The sequence below is a fragment of the Patella vulgata genome, chromosome 6 (assembly GCF_932274485.2).
Source record: "Patella vulgata chromosome 6, xgPatVulg1.2, whole genome shotgun sequence".
Taxonomy (NCBI): domain Eukaryota; kingdom Metazoa; phylum Mollusca; class Gastropoda; family Patellidae; genus Patella; species Patella vulgata.
This window is the reverse complement of record NC_065884.2, coordinates 43,178,480-43,201,450: the sequence shown is the minus strand read 5'-3', so window position 1 is coordinate 43,201,450 and position 22,971 is coordinate 43,178,480. Positions and strand designations below refer to the sequence as shown.

Here is a 22,971-nt window from a genome sequence, read left to right as displayed (position 1 = left end):
GTTTTCAAATAAAAGCCCCTAATTCACATATCAAGCTATGATTGGAGAGCATACTTGGGGTTCTTGGAGCTAAGATAAAGTTTCCGTTCGTTTCGCAAAAGCTATCCTCGATGCAATATATACAGCCCTGACATGGGTGTGCTCCGTGCGCAATGAGGTCACTCAGACAAGAGTTTCACAAACGGTATTGACACTAAACGACATCGGCCATTTAGGCCCAACTTGTTTATGTATGTTTCAACGGTTAAATTGTGAAAGGAAAGAGTATTTGGCGCAGGAATCCGTTCGATTAATTAGTATTTAATCCAGATGACAGAGTATAAACTGGTGGTTGTTGGAGGTAAGAATGAAACCAGCAAAGAGATGGCGTCATTGAGAATACACTGACACTGACTTTGTAATACTAATATTGCTCAGACTGGTGTGTTCGTCTCTTCAATTGGTGGCACATAATAAATCGGTTCTTTTTCAATACATCTGTCGTTACTCCTTTTAACGTTAGAGGACAAATAGGAAGTCTTATTATAGTTTATATGATTTCATATCTACCAGATTCCTGTCAAAGTTACAACTATGTTGTGTGTATGGAGTAATGCAGCAGTGAATATTGTTGCCACTTGTATAAAGTGATTTAATCAATACCGGTACCTTTATCACACTTCTTTAATTATATTTCCCTTATTCATCAAATATGTTATCATTAGGACACATAATTGCCCAAATATTAAACATACAATCATAGTAATTATGTAAAGTAGTAAGATTTATCAAATGCTAATTATATCATTCTGAACTCCAACTGACTGAATCGGGACGAAAAGGGAGTTACCCCCAAATTTCCATTGGGATAAAGGTCGCTTCGTATGTAATATATTTGTTTAAATGAGCTCACCCCCAAGGAAGTTTATATATTTTGATGGTATCAATGGTCGAGTCATCAGGAAAGCATGTTAAGTATTAACATATTTTATTAATCTGATATAGATAATATAAATTGCATACATGTTGGAAAAGTAATGTATTGGTTAATAAGTAAAAGGGTAACTCCACCTATAAGGAAAAGTAGGCTTAAATTTTCAATTTAACAGTTTTGTTCAACACCCAAATATTATTATATATACGTTTGCATGTTTGATTGTCAAGCTGGGTGTCGAGACACTCTGTTCCTTTGTATTTCCATCCTACCCAGTTGTAAATATGTACAACCAGGGTGGTTTATGTATTCAAACAAACAACTATGTGCATACTACTACTATCAAAGCACATGTTGAAGTGATATAAAGCTAAGAGGTAAAGGGAATTAATCAGGCTTTACCTATCTGTATCTAGAAACTGGACCAGTAATGTTCAGCATTCAGATCACATTGATATGTTGACCTTTACATATTACAGTTAATTAGACATATTATTTACTTTAATGCAGCTTTTAATAACAAAGAATAGCGATGGAACATCCCAATCAACGCTTGTTACAAATGAATGTATTTTATCAATTAAAGGGACATAATAATGTCAATTTCCTTGGTTATTTCTATTCTATTCTAATCTGATCTTATTTATGAAACGGTTTTGCTGCATCATATCCATGAAAGCAAAAAAAAAAAAAAACAACAGTAATATTATACATATTCCGATATCTTAAATCCTTTAAAAATAAATTTGCCTGTAATTGTCATATTAACATATTTTAGACTGAATCTGGCAGAGTATGCTTAGTGTTATTATATAATAATCATGAAATGCAGATGAACATATCAGCGTGCAAAATATAATATTCAGCTGATCCACGTGTGATATAATTTTATAATTATTATAGATAATATTTATATTAATACGACAAGCTGAATGTTTGTAATGTTTATTCAAAGATAAAGTAGAATTATCTATACACTATATCTAGTCTGTTATTATGGAAGTAAAAATATATATAAACAGTAAATTCATTAATTGGGTAAATTTGTTTAAATTATTCTGTTTAAAGCATTTCTTAATATTATAATTGTTTTCTATTTCAGCTGGTGGTGTAGGTAAAAGTGCCTTAACCATTCAGCTTATCCAAAATCAGTAAGTTTTCTTTTACTCTTATCTTAGAATACAGTACTAAGTATAGCAGAAGGTAAACTGTACAGGCCCAATTCTGGTCGGGATTGTAATATTCTGGTTAGTATACGTACAATGTACATTTATTGTAGGCCTGGAGTTCTTTTTAGTTTTAAGGCAAGAGTGGGCGGTGCAACACCCGGGTCAGTGTGTTGAAAACAGACTTGAATATTTTTAAAATTTATCAGTTCTGTTTTAATTACAAGTCGATAGTTTAAAGGTCGTAGCATGGAGGAATAAAATTGAAATTAGAACCTTGTTTTTGTGCAATGTTTTAATTACAAGTTGATAGTTTACAGTTTCTAGCATGAAGAAATAAAAATGTTTTTGTGTACTGTTGTGAACAATTAATGTCTCGGTTTTGAATCCTGACTTGGATGAGAAGACGTATTGTGATCTTTCGACCCCTGTTCTCACTTGTCAATGGTGGGGCCGACAAAGTGGGCCTAGTCATTTGGATGGTACAATAAATCCAGATTCACCTGTGTACAAATTGTTGTTGACATCAGGGATGTCTTGGCTGTTGGATTTATGTAAATGGACAACAAAATGATCAAATGAATGTTTTTCAACTAAGGACTGCCAACTTCTTTTTCCATCCTTTGATCGCAAAGTCTGCAGTACGTTTAAGCCTCACTGTTCTTGCAACTGCTAGTCATTTGATCAACAAAACCAAGTGATCCCAACATCATTTAAGCAGACAGACTGTCCTTTACTGCTTCTTTTATATTTTTCGTCGTGTGCTCGTCTCATAGGTGTTTTTCAGGGAATCCATTATTTTTCTAGTAAGATTGGGTGTCTCTACTTTTCATATACATGGTTACCAACATTGCCATACTTTTATTGGAAATAACTACCTTATAAATATTCTATTTATTTGCATTTTCTTATTTCAGTTTTGTAGAAGAATATGACCCAACCATAGGTAAGTTGTTCAAAGTATTGATTCTGATTACTAGTAACTGTTAACTTCCATTTTAAGAATTTTCTCTAACTTTTCTTGCTAAGAATAATCAACAGGTTAAAGATCATGTAACATCCTATGAATTAACATTATACATGTAGGTATTCTCAAAGAACATTGTGATACCATATTTAAAGATACATTATGTAAGATTTAGATAAAGGGCTGTCTGTTCTTGCTATAATAGTTCAAAAAGACATGTAGATAATGAAAAATGAATAGATGTATATTGATAATTTTAGTCAGATTACTTATTCTTAGCAAAGTTATGAATGGCTAATTTTATCGGGTTTCTGACAGTGGATGCAATTCAATTTGTATTACTTTAAATCCAATTTAGTCTTTTAATATATAAGAATACAAAGCTGTGTATTACTCTAGTGTGAAGCATTCTATCAGCAGTCTCCATATCTGGCAGATGTTGTTTTATCATCTTAAAATCTAAGCTGGCCCAGAGATTTGGATATGGGCTTGTTCCAGACGACACTACAACTCAAAAATTGCTTGCTATCTCTTCAATTAGTAATTAAAATGGTTAAAAATTAACGACCTGCCTGGAATTGTCATCCCTTTGCTTTCTACCATGTGGGAACTAATTTCAGATCAAGTTACATGTATATAACCTTTCTCCCTTGAATAATCGTGGTTTATTTACTTTAGCGGTACTGAAGATGCCATGTTTTGTCTAGTTTTTTGGAACAGTCCAAATGGATAATGTTTGTGGGTTCGGCTTGGAGTCATTTCGTCCTACATGCATGTTAAGATACATGTAGTTATTTCGGCCCAGTAGAATAGAACTTGTTTAAAAAGCTATTTACGGGAGGTAATAGTTTGCCATTTGGTTCCAGACCACAGTTGTTTGTTCCACTGACTCAATCTGATTAAAACACAGATCCTATTTTGTTTTGTTTTTATAGTTCAAAATTTCGTTTTACTTGTCTTTACTACACTAGGATCTGGAAGAGTTGTTATATAACCTGCGTTCTGGATGATGTGAGGGATTGGCCAATGAAACAGTCTGTTATGGCGAGTTTTTGGCGTGAGGCGCATGGAACTGTGGGTAACCCACTAGAAATATCAAGGCTGATTGGTTAATCAAATGTCTGACGTCATAGGGTCAAAAGCCTTGTATGACCTGTGACGCGACCTTTCACTACAACCAGTCAGATCTTCATGTAGTAGAGATCATCAAAAGTATAAAAAAACGAAACGAAATATAGATCTGTATTTTAATCAGATTTGCACTGACATGAATATTAAATTGGCGTCAATCCAATGCCTGTAACTTTTAGATATTGATATAAACTAAAATTGGCAGTATACTTGATTACGTTGATATCAGTGATGATCATTAGTAAAACATTAATTTCTTACACTAATAGTAAGTGCAGGAGGACTGCACTAAATGGAAAACAAAAATCTACAAGATAAACCTGCGGACAAGACAGAATATAGACATTGCAAAAAATAAACAAATTTCAAATCAAGTGAATGGATCCGGGGGACGTAAAAGTAATAATGCGACCGATCTTGACAGTCATCGTCTCTTCAATGGCGATAGTCTGCCAGTTGACTTTATGAGACAGAACATCAAACAATAAGGTCAGTAATCAGGATAGAATCTTGGAAAACGCTAAAATAAACTTATAAGATGTCCCTATGGGCCCCTTTTTACGCTTTGCGGGTAGTGTGCAATGCCGAAAATTGGCATGAAATTTTATAGAGGGGAAGGGGTCCAAAACATGTGGTTCGAAATTGGTCTTGATGATCATATTATAGATTAGAAAAACTTTAATTTCTATCAATATGTATCTCTAACATAGTCTATGTAGCTTAATAATAAAGCTCATTGTATACGCCCACATTTACGTTAGCGTATATTGTCGTCGCCCCTGTATTTTCGTCCACAATATGTTTGCGGTATGTAATACCAAGGTTGTGGGCCCTCTAGATATCACAATTTTTATCCGATTTTGATGAGGCTTAAAATATATGTCTATATCCCAAAGGCCAGGGTTTCTTTTAATACTTGCGTGTATCGGACCCCAAATTTCTGGACTATGGCCCCTGATTGTACGAAAAATCGCTGCTTTTGTTAGCTTGTTCTCTTTCCACCTCTAGCAAAATGTGGGCGTATCTTGTTATACAAAATGTACACTTTATCTGAAAGGTTAACATGGCATCTAATGCTGAAAATAAGTGAAGCATATTGTGAGGAACACTTTGAGAGACATGCAATACTCTGAATTTTATTAAGGAATATTAAAGTACTGGTAACCAAATTAAAAAAAAAACACACAAAATTTTTTATATTGTAACAATAAAGGTATTTATTGTCATTGAGTCAACTGGCGTGGTTTCAAATCCCCGGTTGTATGTGACAAGGAGTAGGGTTGCCTGTCCAACCTCGTGGGTTTTTTCCTGGTCCTCCGGTTTCCTCCCACTGTTAAAGACCCCTATTAAAATAAAATTAAACCTTATGTTAGTCCCGAAATGACCTAGTTTGTGTCTAGTGGACATTAAATCCCATTAAATATTCAGAAAAAATACAAAACTGCGGAAATGCACTGCTGTTTTTATTAGAGGTAACCAGTGTATGTTAATAACAGGCCAATTGCCTACACATGAACATAAAGAGTTCATATGGGCGTCTTATCTGATGGCTCCATTTCACTCGCAAAGAGAAACAATGTCAAAAGTGAAAATGGACGTTTTTGATTTTTGTCCTAATAATGAGTAATTGCTCCACCAATCCTCAGACATTCAGCAATTCGTTGTGGCATGCTCCTAATCAACCGTCCAATCACGATTTGGGGCAATTTGACCCACTCCTCTTGCAGTGCCACGGCCAATTCTTGCAGTGATGTCGGTTGACGTCGACAAACACGTCTCCCGATTATGTCCCGGACATGCTCTATAGGGGAAAGGTCAGGACTCATGACGCTCATATATACATGTACGCCTCCAAACGCGAGCACGCCTATCGGTGAAATACAGAGTAAATCTGGACTCATCTGAGAACATTACACGCGCCCATCGATGATAACCCCAATTTCTACGCTGCCTACACCATTGACGCCTGTTTGCCATGAGCTGGCGAGTTAATGGAGGCACAACCTGCAGTCGTCGCGCATGCAAATGGGCTGCATGTAGCCGATTTCTAATCAGTTTGAGTGTAACTCAAATTCCTGTAACTTGGTACAAGTTTACAGAGAGCTGATTGGCCGTTTGTCCTCCTTTTCACAGGACCTGTGTACGAATGTATCGATCCAGGGCTTGTGTAGTGGCTCCAGGATGAGCTGAACGAGGTCAATCATCAGCATTGTGTGTTTGTTGGTACCAGTTCCGAAGTCTGCTGATCACAAACTGTGACACATTAAGCATGTTGGCTACTGCTCGCTGTGTAGAACCCATTTGAAGCATACCAATAGCACGTAGATGTTCATCATGTTGAAGACGTCTCATTGCAAATTGAAGAAATGGTCGTAGTGTCGTCTGAAACAGACAGTAAATAATTTATTTAACATTTTAGACCCCAAAAATGCCTTGCAATAGGCGAATTGAGATCTCACATAATGCCCCTTACCTTATTCTATAAGTTGTAAAAGTTACTTGTTTTCTGCTGACCAATATGTTATCAAGCAGAGAGAGGCCTTTAGTATATTTATAGATATTCAAGGTGATTACCACAAACTGTGCTCACATGGATAGTGATTATATTTTTGTAGTCAAATAATCAGGATATTGACAAAAAAGGTCATAATTTAGGTGTTCGGATGGGACGAAAAACCGAGGTCCCGTGTACACATTGGCGTGCACGTAAAAGATCCCTTGGCAGTTGGAATTCAATATAAGAGTAGGCCGTAGCGCCGCTGTCCGGGCAAAATTTCCCTCATAGCACACTGTATGGCCAGGGGCGTAAATGTGTGTCGCAAAATCAGTGCAGTCGGTTGCAAAATAAGAGCAGTCGCAAAATCAGTGCAGTCGGTCGCAAAATAAGAGCTGACTGCACACGTCTCGCCGCTACTCACGCAAAACTTTAGTATAAAATAACCTTGTCAACTTAATGTGTTTCACTCTTATTCTGTTGTGAGTATGTAGGTCTAAGAACAAAATTTCCCCCAGGGAGAAAAATAGTCGGTCTCAAAATAAGTGCAGTCACTGCAGTCGGTCTCAAAATTATGCATCGCCGTGTTAATAAATTAATGAGGTAAACAAATAATGCCAGAATAGATCCCAAATACTAGTCGGTCGCAAAATCAGTGCAGTCGGTCGTAAGATATGAGCAGTCGGTATCAAAATAAATGCTCACTGCACACATCACTCTACTCACACAAAACTTTAGTATAAAATAACCTTGTCGACTTATCATGTTTGAAAAAAAATGTTTTTCACCCCATGGCAAAAAAATAGTCGGTCTCAAAAAAAAAGTGCTCACCGCAGTCGGTCGCAGACTAAATGAATTAATGGGGTGTTTTCTGACCATCAGAATTCTGCAAAATCTCTCCCCAAAGTCCAGGGCATTTCAGAGACCAAGTAAGCGCCCCATTGAGGTAAAGTGCCCTCAGGCCCAGTCCTCAAAAATTAAAAGCTCATTTACATATCGGCGCTCAATTCCATTATGCCATCATTCTTCAACTCCTTCTCTGACTTTTACTATCTCATCACTATCATATTCACAGTTACAGTGAATCGCCCAGTTAGTAGTACCACTAGTGAGTGAGTCGTGGGTCAAAAGACTGTAGAATTGTTAGTTCTACTCTCACAAAACAGGCGACATTGACAGATAGGCCTCAAGATTCTGTCCCATTTCTTATCCTCTCGTTAACGAGAATTTGGATCCATTTGCCATGACATTGACTAAAATTGTCAGGCCCAGTCCCAAAAATTAAAAGCTTGGTTACACATCTCAAATTTGTTCACGCCTGCGGCGCTCGATTCCATTATAACATCATTCTTCCACTCCTCTGTTGTCTTATACTGTCTCAGCACTATCATATTCACGGTTATACTGAACTGCCTAGTTATGTTAGTAGTACCACTGGCACTGGTGTGTGGGTCGTGGGGCGTCAGACTATACAAAAGTTCTGTCAACTCTTGCAAAACAGGCGGAATTGACAGGGGGTAGATCTCGAGATTTTGTCTAATTGACTCACATTTCTGGCTCCCTCGTCCACAAGAATTTCTCCCAGCAATGACCTCAAATGCTAAGATATTGACTCAATTTTTCAAAATTTTCTCAGGTTGCTCAGTGTTATAGGCACAATCATATATGACATAAACTTTATGTCAACTTAAATAAAACTGCTTTCCAGCGAGACAACGATCGGCAAACAACTATATAATTATACAATACCATCTATGTTCTACCGGGACGCTTAATGTTATAGCCAGTATTTTGTGGGGTGGGATTGTGGCTGAGGTCGCGCCCTAGATTTGGAACCCCCCCCCCTACCGCTATCTAGATCCGCTACTTCACATGGCCCCTACAAAACTCGCACCTGTGGTGCTCGGTTCCTGACTGTGTCACTCGTACTAGGGGTATGGGCATCAGTCGGTCGCATTTGCGCTAAACACCCCCCCAAACAAAATCTTTATGTACGCCCCTGTGTATGCCGTATGCCCGTCTTCATTAGCCCAGGTTAGGAGCAGAACAGGAGGACGTTAAACTCCATTTCATTTCATAATTTAGGTAATTAAATACCCCCCCCCTCCCATCCTCCAAAAAAAAGAAAAAGAAAGACAGCAAAAATACATAAAGCAGAAAAAATGGTTTAGTGGAATTTACAGTGATGAAGGGTTTCGCTCATGCACACAAAATGATAAACAGTTTTGGCTTTGTGTGATAGTTAAAACATGTCCATTTCAGAATTATCGAATTGTAAATGTTTGTTGAATAATTGGGAGAAATTTACATGACAAGTTTGACAATGTAATTTCTAGCGCTGGCACGATATATCGTTGAATCAAGATATCGTGATTCACCTTTTCACTATTCACATATTGAATCGCGAGTCTCTGAATCGATTCTTTTTACATGGATTCTATCAAGTAAAAGATTTACCCAAATTCAATGCTCTAAATTTAATATAAAGGCCAATAACTGCCATTGAGAAATGTGTATCCATAATAAATTGAATATCAAAACATGACTCCACAACTGTACATAGCACAGTTCTATTATTAACCTTGTATAGAAAGATGCCCCCTGGAATTCCTTGGTCCCATCCCAACTATATTTAGGTTGATTACTTTCAATCATTTTCAGCATGTTTTCATGATACAAGAATCACTGCGCATTCACTTTCATTGCAAATGACCTCATTTGACCTTTCACCCCGAATATCTCGAAAACGCCCCAACGACAGACTGATTACCACTCGGAATCGTATTCTACGCAAAACTTTACTCTAGAAAAGTTTGGTCTGGTTTTGTGCCCATTTGATGGACCCACCCTCACCCACACTGAGCAGCCAGACTACAGTGAATTATACATAAAACTTTATTTTTGGACAAGATTTTGAATTATATAAGTGATTAAATACACAATACTATGAGCCATGGACATTTCAATTTGAGTCACAATATATACCGCTGTGCCACTGTGATATAGAATTGGGTCACCTAAATATGACTGGGGGATTGGGAGGGGGGGGGGGGGTACTTGTCTAATTCATTTAGATATGTACAATGTATGTGTAATGCATCATAGTGCTATTATCTAGTCTCAAACAAATTTGAGCTCAGTGTAAACAATGTAAATTGCAGCTTTTCGAAGTATTTATTTTTAGTTAATTGTTGCAGCACAACAATTTTGGAAAGAAAATAAATAAATATTTGTGACATGATATGTGAGTATTGTGGTCTGATCATTAAATAAAATTTAGTCCACCTGTCGCAAGCAACATATGTAGTTTTACTTAATGCCTGTCAGACATAAGTAGACAAACGAACATTTCAAGCCCTGGGCAGTAATTGCAATTTGTGACTCCAATAAAAATATCAATTATGCATTTGGTAAATATTGACCTGGTTACGAATCGTGAAACAAATCTTATCGTAGTACCTGAATCACAATTTACGTATGGTATCATGACTGCAGTCACAATACCCAGCACTAGTAATTTCCAAAATACCAAAGTAATGGATAATGATATATATACATGTATTTGAAATTTTTAAAAGATATTAGAGATACATACCCATAAATTGGAATCATGAGCCAAAGTACATTTCAAGCACATTAAACTGTAGCTACCAAAAGATCGTGAAGAAAAGTTATATCTCTTTTAAATTAGTTGTACATGTAGTCTGGGTTGACAATACTGAATCTAATGAATCTTCCTCTGAAAAAAAATTCTGATAAAAGAAGAAATTTACTGTTGTCTTTAAATGGCTATAGACTCTCGTTTTAAAACTTTAAACTAGAGGCTGTCACATTTTTATGTGTACAACAGTTTGGTAGAGATACTTTTTGCTGCAGTCAGTACTCAGTACCATACATAAATTTGAATTACATTTTGTAACTCTGTGTAGAGGGAGGAAGTACCTATTACTCAACAACTGCATTTGTTAATTTCCAGGTATAATTTATTCTAGATTTTAACCATATTGGTGAACATGGAAGATTCAAGTCATTTTCATGTTAATATATTATTTGATTATTAAATGTCATGAAGTTTGAAATACTATTTATAAAACAAGTAATTATTGATGATATTTACTGGTGTATATTGATTGTTACAGAGGATTCGTACAGAAAACAGGTTGTGATAGATGGTGAAACATGCTTATTAGATATATTAGATACAGCTGGTCAAGAAGAATATAGGTACCGTATTGAAAATTTTCTTCATTTAATGATCTTTTTTGTTTACAGAGGATTCGTACAGAAAACAGGTTGTGATAGATGGTGAAACGTGTTTATTAGATATATTAGATACAGCTGGTCAAGAAGAATACAGGTAGAAATTTGTGTAGCTGTAATGAGGGTTGATAGAAGAGAAATAACTGTGTGTGTGGTTGGGGGAATGCTGCTCTTTTGTGCTTGTTAAAATTAAAACTGAATCTCATAATTAAGAACACTGTCACTGGCCTGACCTTTTCAGTTATCTGTATTGAGGTCAATGCTCACGCTGTCAATCGCCATTTACGCCAACCACAATAAAATATAATTTTGTCGATTAAATTTTAACCCAAAACTTTTTCCTTGTGCTAATATTTTATTTCGCATAAAGATTCCTAAGCTTTCTTACACATGCTCAAGTCAATTATCACTCCTTTAATTATTAATAATATTGTTATCTGTTGTCTATTAATCATTCGGAGATTAGTGTTGATTTGAATTTATAGTAGGAGCAGTGCCAGTAATAGACTAATTAAGATACAAAACATTTCATGATATGATCTTCAGATGGAAAACCACAGCTTTTTGATAGGTTCTACATTAAATCAAATTGGTGGATATGAACGATACCTGTTCTCTTATTTGGGATTATTTAAGCAACATAAATATCTATCTTTGTAATCAATATCTTTCTGAAACTATCTTATCTCCAAACTGTCTAGAAGAAACTTTAGATACTTACCACTATCTTTTCATATGACCGAATATTTAGAAATATTACTATAGAGACAAATTTAATCATAAAAATATTACTTTGGAACTTATTCTTTTCATCTACTAGACTTAACTAATGATCAAACTATTGTTAAACACATTCATAAATAATGATCAAAATATTGAAATTATGAAATATATTCATTAAACTTATTAACAGGTAACCGACTTTAACGTCTTGATGGAAGTTGCATTGTAATACATTACATTATGTTTTCTCCCTAATTCAATATTCTATATAGAAACTGTCAAACACCATGATTAAGGACCGGTTATTGTAGAATATAATTTTAAACAGTGCCATCCGTTAGTTACCATAACCCTTAATTGCTTGGTACTGGTACGTGTAAATATTGACTACTCCAGTTCCTTGAAGAAAATTAGAGAAAGGTGATATATTGATACCGGTACATCCCCTAGACCACCTCAAACTGTTGAAGATACGTGAAAAGCTTTTGTATTATAGGACCATTTTGTGTGCACGTTTGGGAAGTCTTAGGACTACTATTTACATATTATGTAAATAACCAATTTACATGTATTGCTAGGTTAAGAGAAAGAATTATGTCGTAAATTCTGTTCCATAACATTACTTTATCAACTGCTGTTGAATTAAATCTTTTGGCATGCTTCAATCTGCTGATCATATATTGGACCATGGCTTAGCTAAATTTTACTTTTGGCATGCTTCACAATCTGCAGACCATGTTTTTGATCATGGCTTGATTCAAGTGGATACTTATTTAAAAAGACCCTGAAGAACAGAAAATCAAATGGTGTTGGCCTTACTTGTAAAATTTAAAAAAAAAAGTATGCCTGACGTATCAATCACAGCTGTTATCAAACCGTCTGGTTGGTTCCATTTTATCAAATGACTATGAAACGTCTGAGTTGTAATAATATATACGTAGAAATCAAATTATGTATAATATAATCAATATATAATCAAATTCTGCTATTACATACTGACATTTTAGTATACAAACTTTTACTTTCAATAGATAAATATTTATTACGGTACATAAAACTCTTTTCGAACAGCTTGTAAATTACACGTATACATAATTATAACATGATCAGGCCCGTAACTGTACGTTACGGCCCTGAACATGATATCTGAATGAAATGAAAAATACATAAATGGTAGATGATATTAACAGTAAGAAAGAATAAAGTTGGAGAAAACATAACACATATCACTTTCTTCAATAAAGAATTGTATATCAGAGCATAGGTGTGACCATCTTCAATAGAAGGCTTGATCTTGCTTTTTTAACTCCATACATCTTATCAAGTCCTTCACGTAATACCCTGCATATTTCATCACTAACCTAGCTTGGGGCCTCTCAGATTCATTGATAGAAAATGTCATCGCGAATGCCAAGCCTCACGCTTTCCAGCTAAAAAGTCTGTATTTCATAATCGAGTTGCAAAGTTCAAGGTTCGTTCAATGTCATGGTTTCCGTGGAGGTTGTCATGTTTGATTTGAGTGTGTTTGTGTCGCAACCTCTGATGGGACAACGCTATTGTTCATGTGTCTGCGGTAAAGGGAGATAACGTACCTATAAGTTCGGGAATTTCAGACTAATGTAGCAATGGCTAGATGTTGTAAAGCTTGTGGTCATTGCTTCAGGAACATGAGGTGTGACATGCTCCTCGAAAATTTGATATCACTTCACATTTGAGGATTCATATAACTTGGCTGTAATTTTGTTTAATGTAGGCATTTATATTCTTAAACCATTCAACATATATATTACTCTTAACTGATGGCTGATTAAGGTCTCTTGTACGTTTCTATGATGTTATTATAATATTTGTATATATTGTAATGAACCTTATATGTATGTATTATATATTATAGTGCTATGAGAGATCAGTATATGAGAACTGGTGAAGGCTTTTTATGTGTATTTGCTGTTAATGTTGCCAAATCTTTTGAAGATATCAACACATATAGGGAACAAGTAAGTAATTAAATTCATTTGTACACAATTAGTCATATAAATAAATACAATGCAGCATTTTGGAGATAAGTTTTGACTTGGTTGTCCATATGATTTTAATGTGAAATTACATTATTTAATTAAGGTGGCATTTGATTCATACAATGGTTAAACAGTGTATATATTATTTGACCAGTTAAAAATATTGCAGACTTCTTTAAGAAAGAAAACATCACACGCCTAGACTAATTATAACTCTAAATAGTTACATCATTGCATGATTTATTGTTGACGTCATTCATTGTCTTGTAAAAATCTTATCTATGAAATACAGAATATCATGTTTATGGTGGAAGTCACTAACAAAATAAATTTTGATAATATACATGTAGGTTTGTGTACAAAAGCAACTTTCTGGTATTATTAAATTTCGAACTTGTAAAAATCTTATCTATGAAATACAGAATATCATGTTTATGGTGGAAGTCACTAACAAAATAAATTTTGATAATATACATGTAGGTTTGTGTACAAAAGCAACTTTCTGGTATTATTAAATTTCGAACGTATAAAGGTATAGCCTTTCTTATTTTGTGAGCTAGTATCAGTTGCTTATTGTATTATTGTTTCAGATTAAAAGAGTTAAAGATGCTGATGAGGTGCCCATGGTTTGTAAGTAAAATGATTTCTTTGAAACTTGACAACAATGATCCAATAATAATATTGTTCATATTCAATTTGAATTTAGAAAGGACATTGATTTTATAACTTTTATGTACTCTCAAAATATTTTGTCAAATATATGATAGAGATTGTGCTAGACTTTGCTTATTTATTAAGGGCTTAAGCTAAGTAATGTGACATTTAGCTTCAGGTCTGGAGAGATTGGTTTGCATTATAACATTATTGATTATGGTTTTGTGATATTATGCTTGCAAACACTTAATTCAAATAATATCATATATGTTACTTATTAATAGCCTTAGTCACGACCTTCATAGAGTTATTAAGTTACTATCAACACTTCGTATATCCCTTTATTAACTTGGCTTAATTCTCACATCAGCATTTTTATTAGTCTAATATGTTGGACTCAACTATGTTGGTGTTTGGGATACGAGATCTAGGGGATAGTTAACAATAAGGTTCATGGTATTTATCTCCTGGTGGTTTAACATCTTCTTCCACAGTTAACTCAGCTGACAGCCTGTTTTTATACACTCACATTGAAATATGATTGTACATTGTCATGACCCCTGTCAATCTGTGGTCTACATTTGCTTGAAATTTATACACATTTTTTATATTCTTAAGATGATGACTTCTATTGATTTTCAATGATTTCTGAAATTTGAAACTACTAAAATGTTATCATCTGTTTACCAGTACATGTTTTGTATAATAAATGTTAGTACCAAGAAGAACTAAAGCCAATTAAATTGAACTTATTTCTGATAATTACTTCATGGGTTAGTGTTGCTCACCGAACCAAAATTGAGAGTATATTTCATTGCCTGGAAACCTGTCTTTAAGATTTGAAATTTATAATAAATGGGAATAGCTACAAGCCAACAAAATTTTGATTATATCTGATTACTTCATGGGTCCTTACTTTTTATCACTTTTTTGTGTCCATTAAGTTCTCCCATTATGAAGAAGCCTGATTGATTTTCAACAATTTTCGATAATTACTGTCAGAGTTGAAGTTCATTAGATGAAGAAGCTTATTCTTTTTCAATGATTTCCACGGATTACTGTTATGTTATAGTCCTTGATCAATTTAAAAAATCTTGCAGCTAAACTTGTTTGCGAATGTCTTAAATTCATACACAGTGTTTATGTTGATGAGACATGAAGTCTATTGATTTTAAACAATTTCCAACAGCTAAAGTTATCATCTGATTATATCAGTACATATTTTACTGTAAATATTTGTTGCTTTTTGCATGTTTCTTTGCTTGGCAACCTATCTTAGAGTCTTGTAAATGCTCCCCTTATCTGCATAGGAATTAATATGTGACAGCCTTTGTTGACTTCTCGGACGACATAGTTACTGTCGGCATATCTTTTTATCAGCAGATTTGCAAATTGTATCTCAAGCATTCCATAATAAATGTCCTGTTCCTGAAGCAAGTCTGCGAGTTTTACAACATCTGGACATTGCTAGATTACTTTACAATTCCCGAACTTATAGCTACGTTACCTGCACACACGAGAACAGTAGGGTCCAATCAGAGGTTGTGACATAGTTACTTCCACAGAAACCTTGACATTGAAGAACCTTGATCTTTGCAACTCATTTATCACTGGTAAACATTTTAGCTAAAAGTGCGAGACTGGGTATTCGCAATGATTGAGGAATCTGATAGACTCCCAAGCTGGGTGAATACCCAATTGAAATTAGTGTCAAAATTTGCAGGGTATTATGTGAAGGCCTTGATAAGATGTATGTAGTGAAAGCAGCAAGATCAAGCCTTCTATTGAAGATGAATAAATGTAAGATTATGATTTTGTATGTTTTTAGTGGTAGGTAATAAAGTAGATCTACAAGCTCGACATGTTGATAGTAAACAAGCTAAACAAGTAGCAGATAGTTATGGTATACCTTATGTTGAAACCTCAGCTAAAACACGACAAGGGGTTGACGATGCATTTTATACACTTGTTAGAGAAATCAGGAAATATGTAAGTAATTAAATTATTGGGTTTTTTTTGCGGATATAATCTTGAAACTTTTTGAGCTAAATTACCCTGGAGCTGAGCCAAGAGAATGCTTGACAATTCTATCAAGACTCTTCTTATTGGAAGTTTTTGATTTGATCAGACACTTTTGTGATGAGCGAAATTTTGTTAGGAAAATCAAAGGTTAGTTTGCATTGCACATAAAAAAATTTGAAAAATAAAATTGCTGTATTGGGCGACATCTTAATAACATTTGATACGCTGTACAGATTTTTGACATATGCTATGAAATGATCCCAGTGATAAAACAGGACCTGGAGTGTTAAACTAACTGTGTTGAATGACCAAACGCTGTTACACTTTATTGTTCCCCACCTTTCGAAGAAAGCAGGGGACTATTAAATTGGGTTTGTGCGTCTTTTTGTCCGTCCGTCACACTTTTTGGGACACAATAACTCTTGTCACACTTCTAATTGAGCTAGAATGTTCAAACTTGCTGAAGGTGTTTATTAGGTCAATGCCTTGATGGAGTTCGAAGATGAGCATTTTCTGCTTAGGGTAAGCAGAGATAAGGAATTTGATTGGTTGATGCTTTGGGACACGATAACTTTAGCTCTAATCAAGTGAGAGTGATGAAACTTGGTGTAGAGTTTCATTACATCAATACCTTGACTAAATTCAATAATGAGCATTTTCTGCACAGGGTAAGTAGAGCGATAAGCAATTTGATTGGTCAAGACTTTGGAACACAATAACTCCTTCTAATTGAGCTAGAACGTTCAAACTTGGGGTAGGTGTTTATTAGGTGAATGCCTTGATGGTGTTTGAAGATGAGAATTTTCTGCTTAGGGTAAGCCGAGTTAAGCAATTTGATTGGTTGATGCTTTGGGACACGATAACTTTAGTTCTAATTAAGTGAGAGTGGGGACACTTGGTGTATTGTTTTATCACATCAGTACCTAGACTAAATTCGATAATGAGCATTTTCTCCTCAGGGTAAGCAGAGTGATAAGCAATTTGATTGGTCGAGACTTTGGAACATAACAACTCTGTTATTAATTGAGGTAGAATGTTTAAACTTGATGTAGATGTTCATTAGGTGAATGTTTTGACTGAGTTCAACAATGATTAACATTTCGAGCTAAAGCTAAGCAGAGCTAAGCAGAGCTAAGCAAAGCTAAGCAATTCCATTGGTGGATGCTTTGGGACAAGATAACTTTAATTCTATCTGATAGAGAATGATGAAACTTTGTATAGTTGATAATCAGTTTGATTGCTTGATTCTTTTAAAAAAAATAAATGTGTGATTTAAGAAACATTATGTTAAATTAGATAAAGAGCTGGCAGTTCTCACTAGATAATGTAATGGGAATTTGCTGAAATTGATACACTCTGAACCAAGATTTTAGTGATTGAATTTCCGGCCTAGCCTCGATCATCATTACTAAAGTCTGTACGATAAAAAACATAATCTCAATTATCCATTTCATGATTAAATCATAAATATAAATTGAGCAGAAAATCGGAACCTAATCCAGTAAATATCGCAGGCCATCAAGAGTTGATTATGGTCTGGATAAGTTAATTAATGTCTAATTCATAATTTAGATAACATTTCAGGCCTAAAGAAAGACCTTGCATAATGTATGTTTAATTATTAATATGTGTCATCTTTTTATTTTGGGATTTCGATGGAGGACATCAGCCTCACTGTTGGCATGTTCATTATATTTTGAAACATGTAAATACCAGCAGTATGCGATTCTAATAAGTTTTATTTTCTGTTGTCAATAAAGAACACACAGGTTTCATGGTTTGGGCATGATAACTACAAGCAATGATCTTTATTGATGTTAACAGTCTAGTGAGCAAATTTCAGACATGTGAAACAACCGGCCAGATGTTGACCTGTTTCAGTGACCCAGATTCACATTTTATTTGGGCTGCTGGGTGGTCACAATGATCATAATATTATGTTATTTAGATGTTAATTCCCTTGTCCTTCCTCTTGCTTGATGTTTATTATTTTATTTTACAGAAAGAAAAGAAGGGAAAAGATAAGAAAAAAAGAAAGAGACTATGCAAACTTTTTTGATTATTTTTTTCTTTTATTAAATGTAATTCTATTATTGTGCTGTTTTTCAATATTTGTTTAATATTACTTGAAACTTTATATATTTTTAATAAAAATTTCCAATTTATTTATTCTTTTCTGTCATAGTTAAAGGAAGAGATCCGAGTTTGTGTTTTGCTTGATAGGTCACCCTAAATAAATCTTAACAATTCATATTACAGATGCTGATTGTCATTTGCATTTTTGGAAAAGTTCAAATTTTTACAGCTTTACCTTTAATTAAGAAAACAAAATCAAATTATCTATGGTAGCTAATCTTCCGGCTTGGATTCAGCCCGTTTAAGGTATTGCGAAAATTGTGGGTGGCAGTAAGTTTCTTTGACCATTTACCATTCATATCGTCTGCAACCTGACAAATTTTCAGTTCATCATATCTTTGTTAATATGTATGGATGTGAACAGTTCGGGCTGTCATTCCTTTTAGAGATTCAACTTTCACAGTAGTTTGCAACGAATTTAAAATGCCTCAAATGACAATCAGTAAAGAAATAGACAAACTATACTATAAAAGATACCAGAAAATGAACCTATATTAAGTCATCCTAACTGATGCCATATATTTAATCTATGACAAAATTGAGGGATTCTCTTCCTTTAAGAAGATCTTAGAGTAATTGATATCAATATTCTTTTTAATTTGTTGGAATATAGTTTTACTAGAGAGAGTTAATGATGGAGAGGGATAGAATTTATATTCAAATATTAAGTTTATTGCTTTTTTTCAAATGCGAAAATTCTAAATAAGAGTTATCAAGCTTCCAACTAATGTTTTTATTTAGAACATTCAAATTAGTTGATGTATTTTGTAGGAGATTTTTTTTTTTTTTAATTTGTGAAATAATTCTGTGATAACAGTATTTTTCTGAGTTGAATTACTTCGCTTCTCAGAAAATGTAGCAAATTTTGTTAATTGTATTATAAATATCCAAAGTTAACTAAAGATAAACATGTACATAGATATAAAAGCATGTAGAATATTTCTATCTTTATTCTTTACGAGTAACTATTAATAATAATGGCTATTCTGATATAACATTAATTTTAATTAAAGCGTCTTTTTTCAAAACAAAATAAAAAGTGTATATTTTCCCCCCATCCCTAATGGTAAGAACACTAATGTAAGATTGAATTGAATATTTCTGATATTATAAAAATATCATTTGAATAAATTAGGATAGATAATGATTAAAGTTGTAAAACATATGAATATCTCAGTATGTAAATACAACTATGAACATTAATTTATGTAAAATCACATCTTTTGATACCTTGAAATTAATTACTTTATCAATCATAGTCATTAATTGTTCATAATTTTTGTGTGTGATACGGCCATTTGATATTTTGTGTATTTAGTTCTCTAACTTGAGTATTGTTTATATAAAATGGAGGACATTTTCATTGTCCATTTGTATCCCGATTATTATTTGACATCAGTACAAATATATATACCAAATCCTCTTTTTTATGGAAAAAAGGACAATTAACAAATAAGGCGTATATAATATATATATATATATATATATATATATATATCACTCAAATAACATTAACATTGTAAATATTCAGTTCTTTATTTGTGGGACATTGATTGTGAACATTGTTTGAGCATTTTAAACAGACTTTATTAGAATATACATGTACTGATGAGGACTAGTCATATTACTATAGAAACCAGACCTTCCATACAATTCACCACAATACTCAAGTCTTATAGACTTACAATCGTAGGTAATTGTTAAATATTACCATCCAGGAAGAGTTATCTCCCGTTTCACATGATTTCAAGTTGTACACATTGACATACGTTGCTAAACTTGTACATGATTGTACATTGGTAATCTCCAGCCGGTGGTTGCTACTGACCTTTGATTTATACAATATTGTATCTCATCATCGTAGGATATTCTTGTATATAAAGCACTATAATTGAATTGAATTTGTTTCCAAGATGTTTCAAAGAGAGATAACTTATTTAATGGAAACTACTCGAACAAATGGGAAATTGTATTGGGTGTTCTTGAATTGATAACCCTAACATACTTCCCTCTTACTGACACGATCCACAATGTTAGGCCTATCAGAAGCACAAAAATATTTGTTATTGGAACAAACTTTCTGCCAGAAGATCCGGACAAAATACTATTTCAGCAGAACGCATTGTAAAGATTCATGTTGAGCTTTAAGGTTGATATCAATCTGACTTAGAACAAATTCTTTTTAACATATAACAGATTATAAAAATAGACAGCATACCTATATAATACAGATGTTATTTATTTTGATTTAAGTCTATCCATTCGGGGATATTGCATGTAATCATATATTTAAAAACCAACACATACAGGATCATACTTGATTATTATAAAATAACAGGTACATGTATTAATTGTAAATATAATTGTTGTTATACACTGTATGATACATGCACCTGATACACAACACCTCATTAATACATAAGCATTGATTTTGTTGATCTCATTGTTAGTAAATTTATTTTAATTATACCACAGCTAATAATTGATTAGTCCTCATCAGTTGGGATTCTCAATGTTGATTATAAGTACCTGTGGTATGCCAAATTGACATTCTTTAGTTTTCATGTTTTTTGTCTGATATGGCACACCAGAGGTTCGGAACAAATCTGAAAACAACGGAAATTGTTTATATGTGTAATATTGTGTTTTAAGCATCACCTTAGAATAACAAATTTTAGATTTTAATTCTAATTAAATGTTTGTATACTATAGGTATGCCTTACGTGCTTTAACTCTTTATATTTAAAAATGTCTCGCAATGAAGGTATGCCAGCTAAAAGCTGGTAGGAATTGACTATATTACAGATATATGTAATAGTATGAATTGTTTTATCTGTGAATGTTATATATAGAATGTAATATATCTTCAAGTCTAATCTGCTGTCAGTAGTTTAAGTTGATGGTTATAAAATTTTCATTACATGCTTCTGTTGCAAAGTTGGCTATTTGTATTTAATGTGGTTAAAATATTATAAAGATAATTTATTAATTAATTAGATTCATTAAAATATATAAACAATATTGACTCAAAAAATAAGATTTCTATCCGAAGAAGCTGATTTATTCAATTTACTCAAATTTTTAAAAAAATATTTAGGGAAACAATTATTTTCAAAAGATGTAAATATGCTGTTTTCTATCATGTTGGTTATTTTGGTTAAGTTGTCCGTGGGTCATTCCAACCTGAGCGGCAATTGCTGATTGTGTGACTAGCTATGTATGTATTAGGTGTATGACATCTTTAGTAATATCACTTCTGGTAATTACATTCAAAAGGAAAAAGTTCAATTTTACGATTAATGTGCACATTCCAGTGTGCCAATCCTACAATATAGTAATAATGAGAAATTTTAAGTACCATAGGCATACATTTTACATGCTTCATGTTTTAATAGATCATTTAATTGCAGAAATTCTTTTAAAATTTAAATACATTGTAAAACATTTGTGGTCACCTCCACAAGTTATTTTTTAATAACTCCAATCCCGCCTATGTAATAATGTTTCATGTAGGATGTTTGGTTAGTTATTATCAGATTATATTGGCATAACCTAGAACATGTAGAATGTATGTATGCTGTATCTACTGAATTGTTCCTTAAACATTTGGGGAGATATATTTTGTAATATGGTATAATAATCTTGAATAGTTTATTTTAAACATGACTATATATGGTACTTGTATGTGTGTTTATTATATATCTATATATACACATAGTACATATTTTAATGTGTAGAAGAATATACACATTTTCTACATATAGAAAGTAGTTTGTATTCTGAAAGCTAGATTTTTATATTGTATATGTTTGAAGTATATTGTGTTTTCCATCCAATAACTGTTCTTGTAATGCTCAAATAAACATTCCTCTTCAGTCCCACAGATTTATATTCGTTGAGTTGTTGAATTAATTATTACATTGTCATCGAAATATAGTACGCATATTGTCCAGGTGGTGTCTGTTCAAATGGTGTTGCTGGACATGGGTCATGGGTTCTTTAAATTAAAGGAGCAAACTGAGACCTTTAATGAAATTCAGCCAAATTTTATGAGCTTTATTGAAATGAAGTTGCTCAAATTATTAAGCACTGTGCAAATGCACCAACATTTATGTAGCGATGTTGGATGTTGTTTCGGTCGTAGCTATAGATGGGGGCAGCTTGAATTTACAAATGTTGATATTTTCTTTGAAACCAACCAAATGATTTCAGCATTAGTTAGGGGCATTATTAAAGATACATTATGGGGGATTAGATAACGAGTTGGCAGTTCTCGCTGTAATAGTTAAAAAGTAGATAATGTATAGGCAATTTGTTGAAAATTTCATTCAAATTGATCCACTATGAACCTAGAACGAAGCGGTTGAAATGTTATATAAACTATAATTTAGACATTTATTAACATGACAAGACCATAATCAACTCTCTATGCCATTGGATATCTCAGATATTAAGTAGATTAGAACTGTTCAGCCATATTTTTGATA

The 22,971-nt window shown here is 33.5% G+C and overlaps 1 protein-coding gene across 1 annotated transcript; it reads left to right on the top strand.

Moving 5' to 3' along the window:
• Positions 1–101: 101 nt before the first annotated feature.
• Positions 102–22,373, top strand: LOC126823305 (GTPase HRas). Its single transcript, XM_050552066.2, has 8 exons — positions 102–340; positions 2,016–2,064; positions 2,997–3,025; positions 10,811–10,895; positions 13,549–13,651; positions 14,263–14,302; positions 16,155–16,315; positions 18,351–22,373. The coding sequence occupies exons 1-8, from the start codon at positions 310–312 to the stop codon at positions 18,405–18,407; spliced, it is 555 nt and encodes a 184-aa protein (XP_050408023.1). The 5' UTR covers positions 102–309; the 3' UTR covers positions 18,408–22,373.
• Positions 22,374–22,971: the final 598 nt, after the last annotated feature.

What these genes read in the sequence shown, in the direction of transcription:
- LOC126823305 (XM_050552066.2), top strand. Translation starts at nt 310, where the DNA reads ATGACAGAGTATAAACTGGTGGTTGTTGGAG. An exon ending in AGAATATGACCCAACCATAG is followed by an intron (nt 3,026 to 10,810) that starts GTAAGTTGTTCA and finishes TGATTGTTACAG; the next exon opens with AGGATTCGTACAGAAAACAG. An exon ending in TGATGAGGTGCCCATGGTTT is followed by an intron (nt 14,303 to 16,154) that starts GTAAGTAAAATG and finishes GTATGTTTTTAG; the next exon opens with TGGTAGGTAATAAAGTAGAT.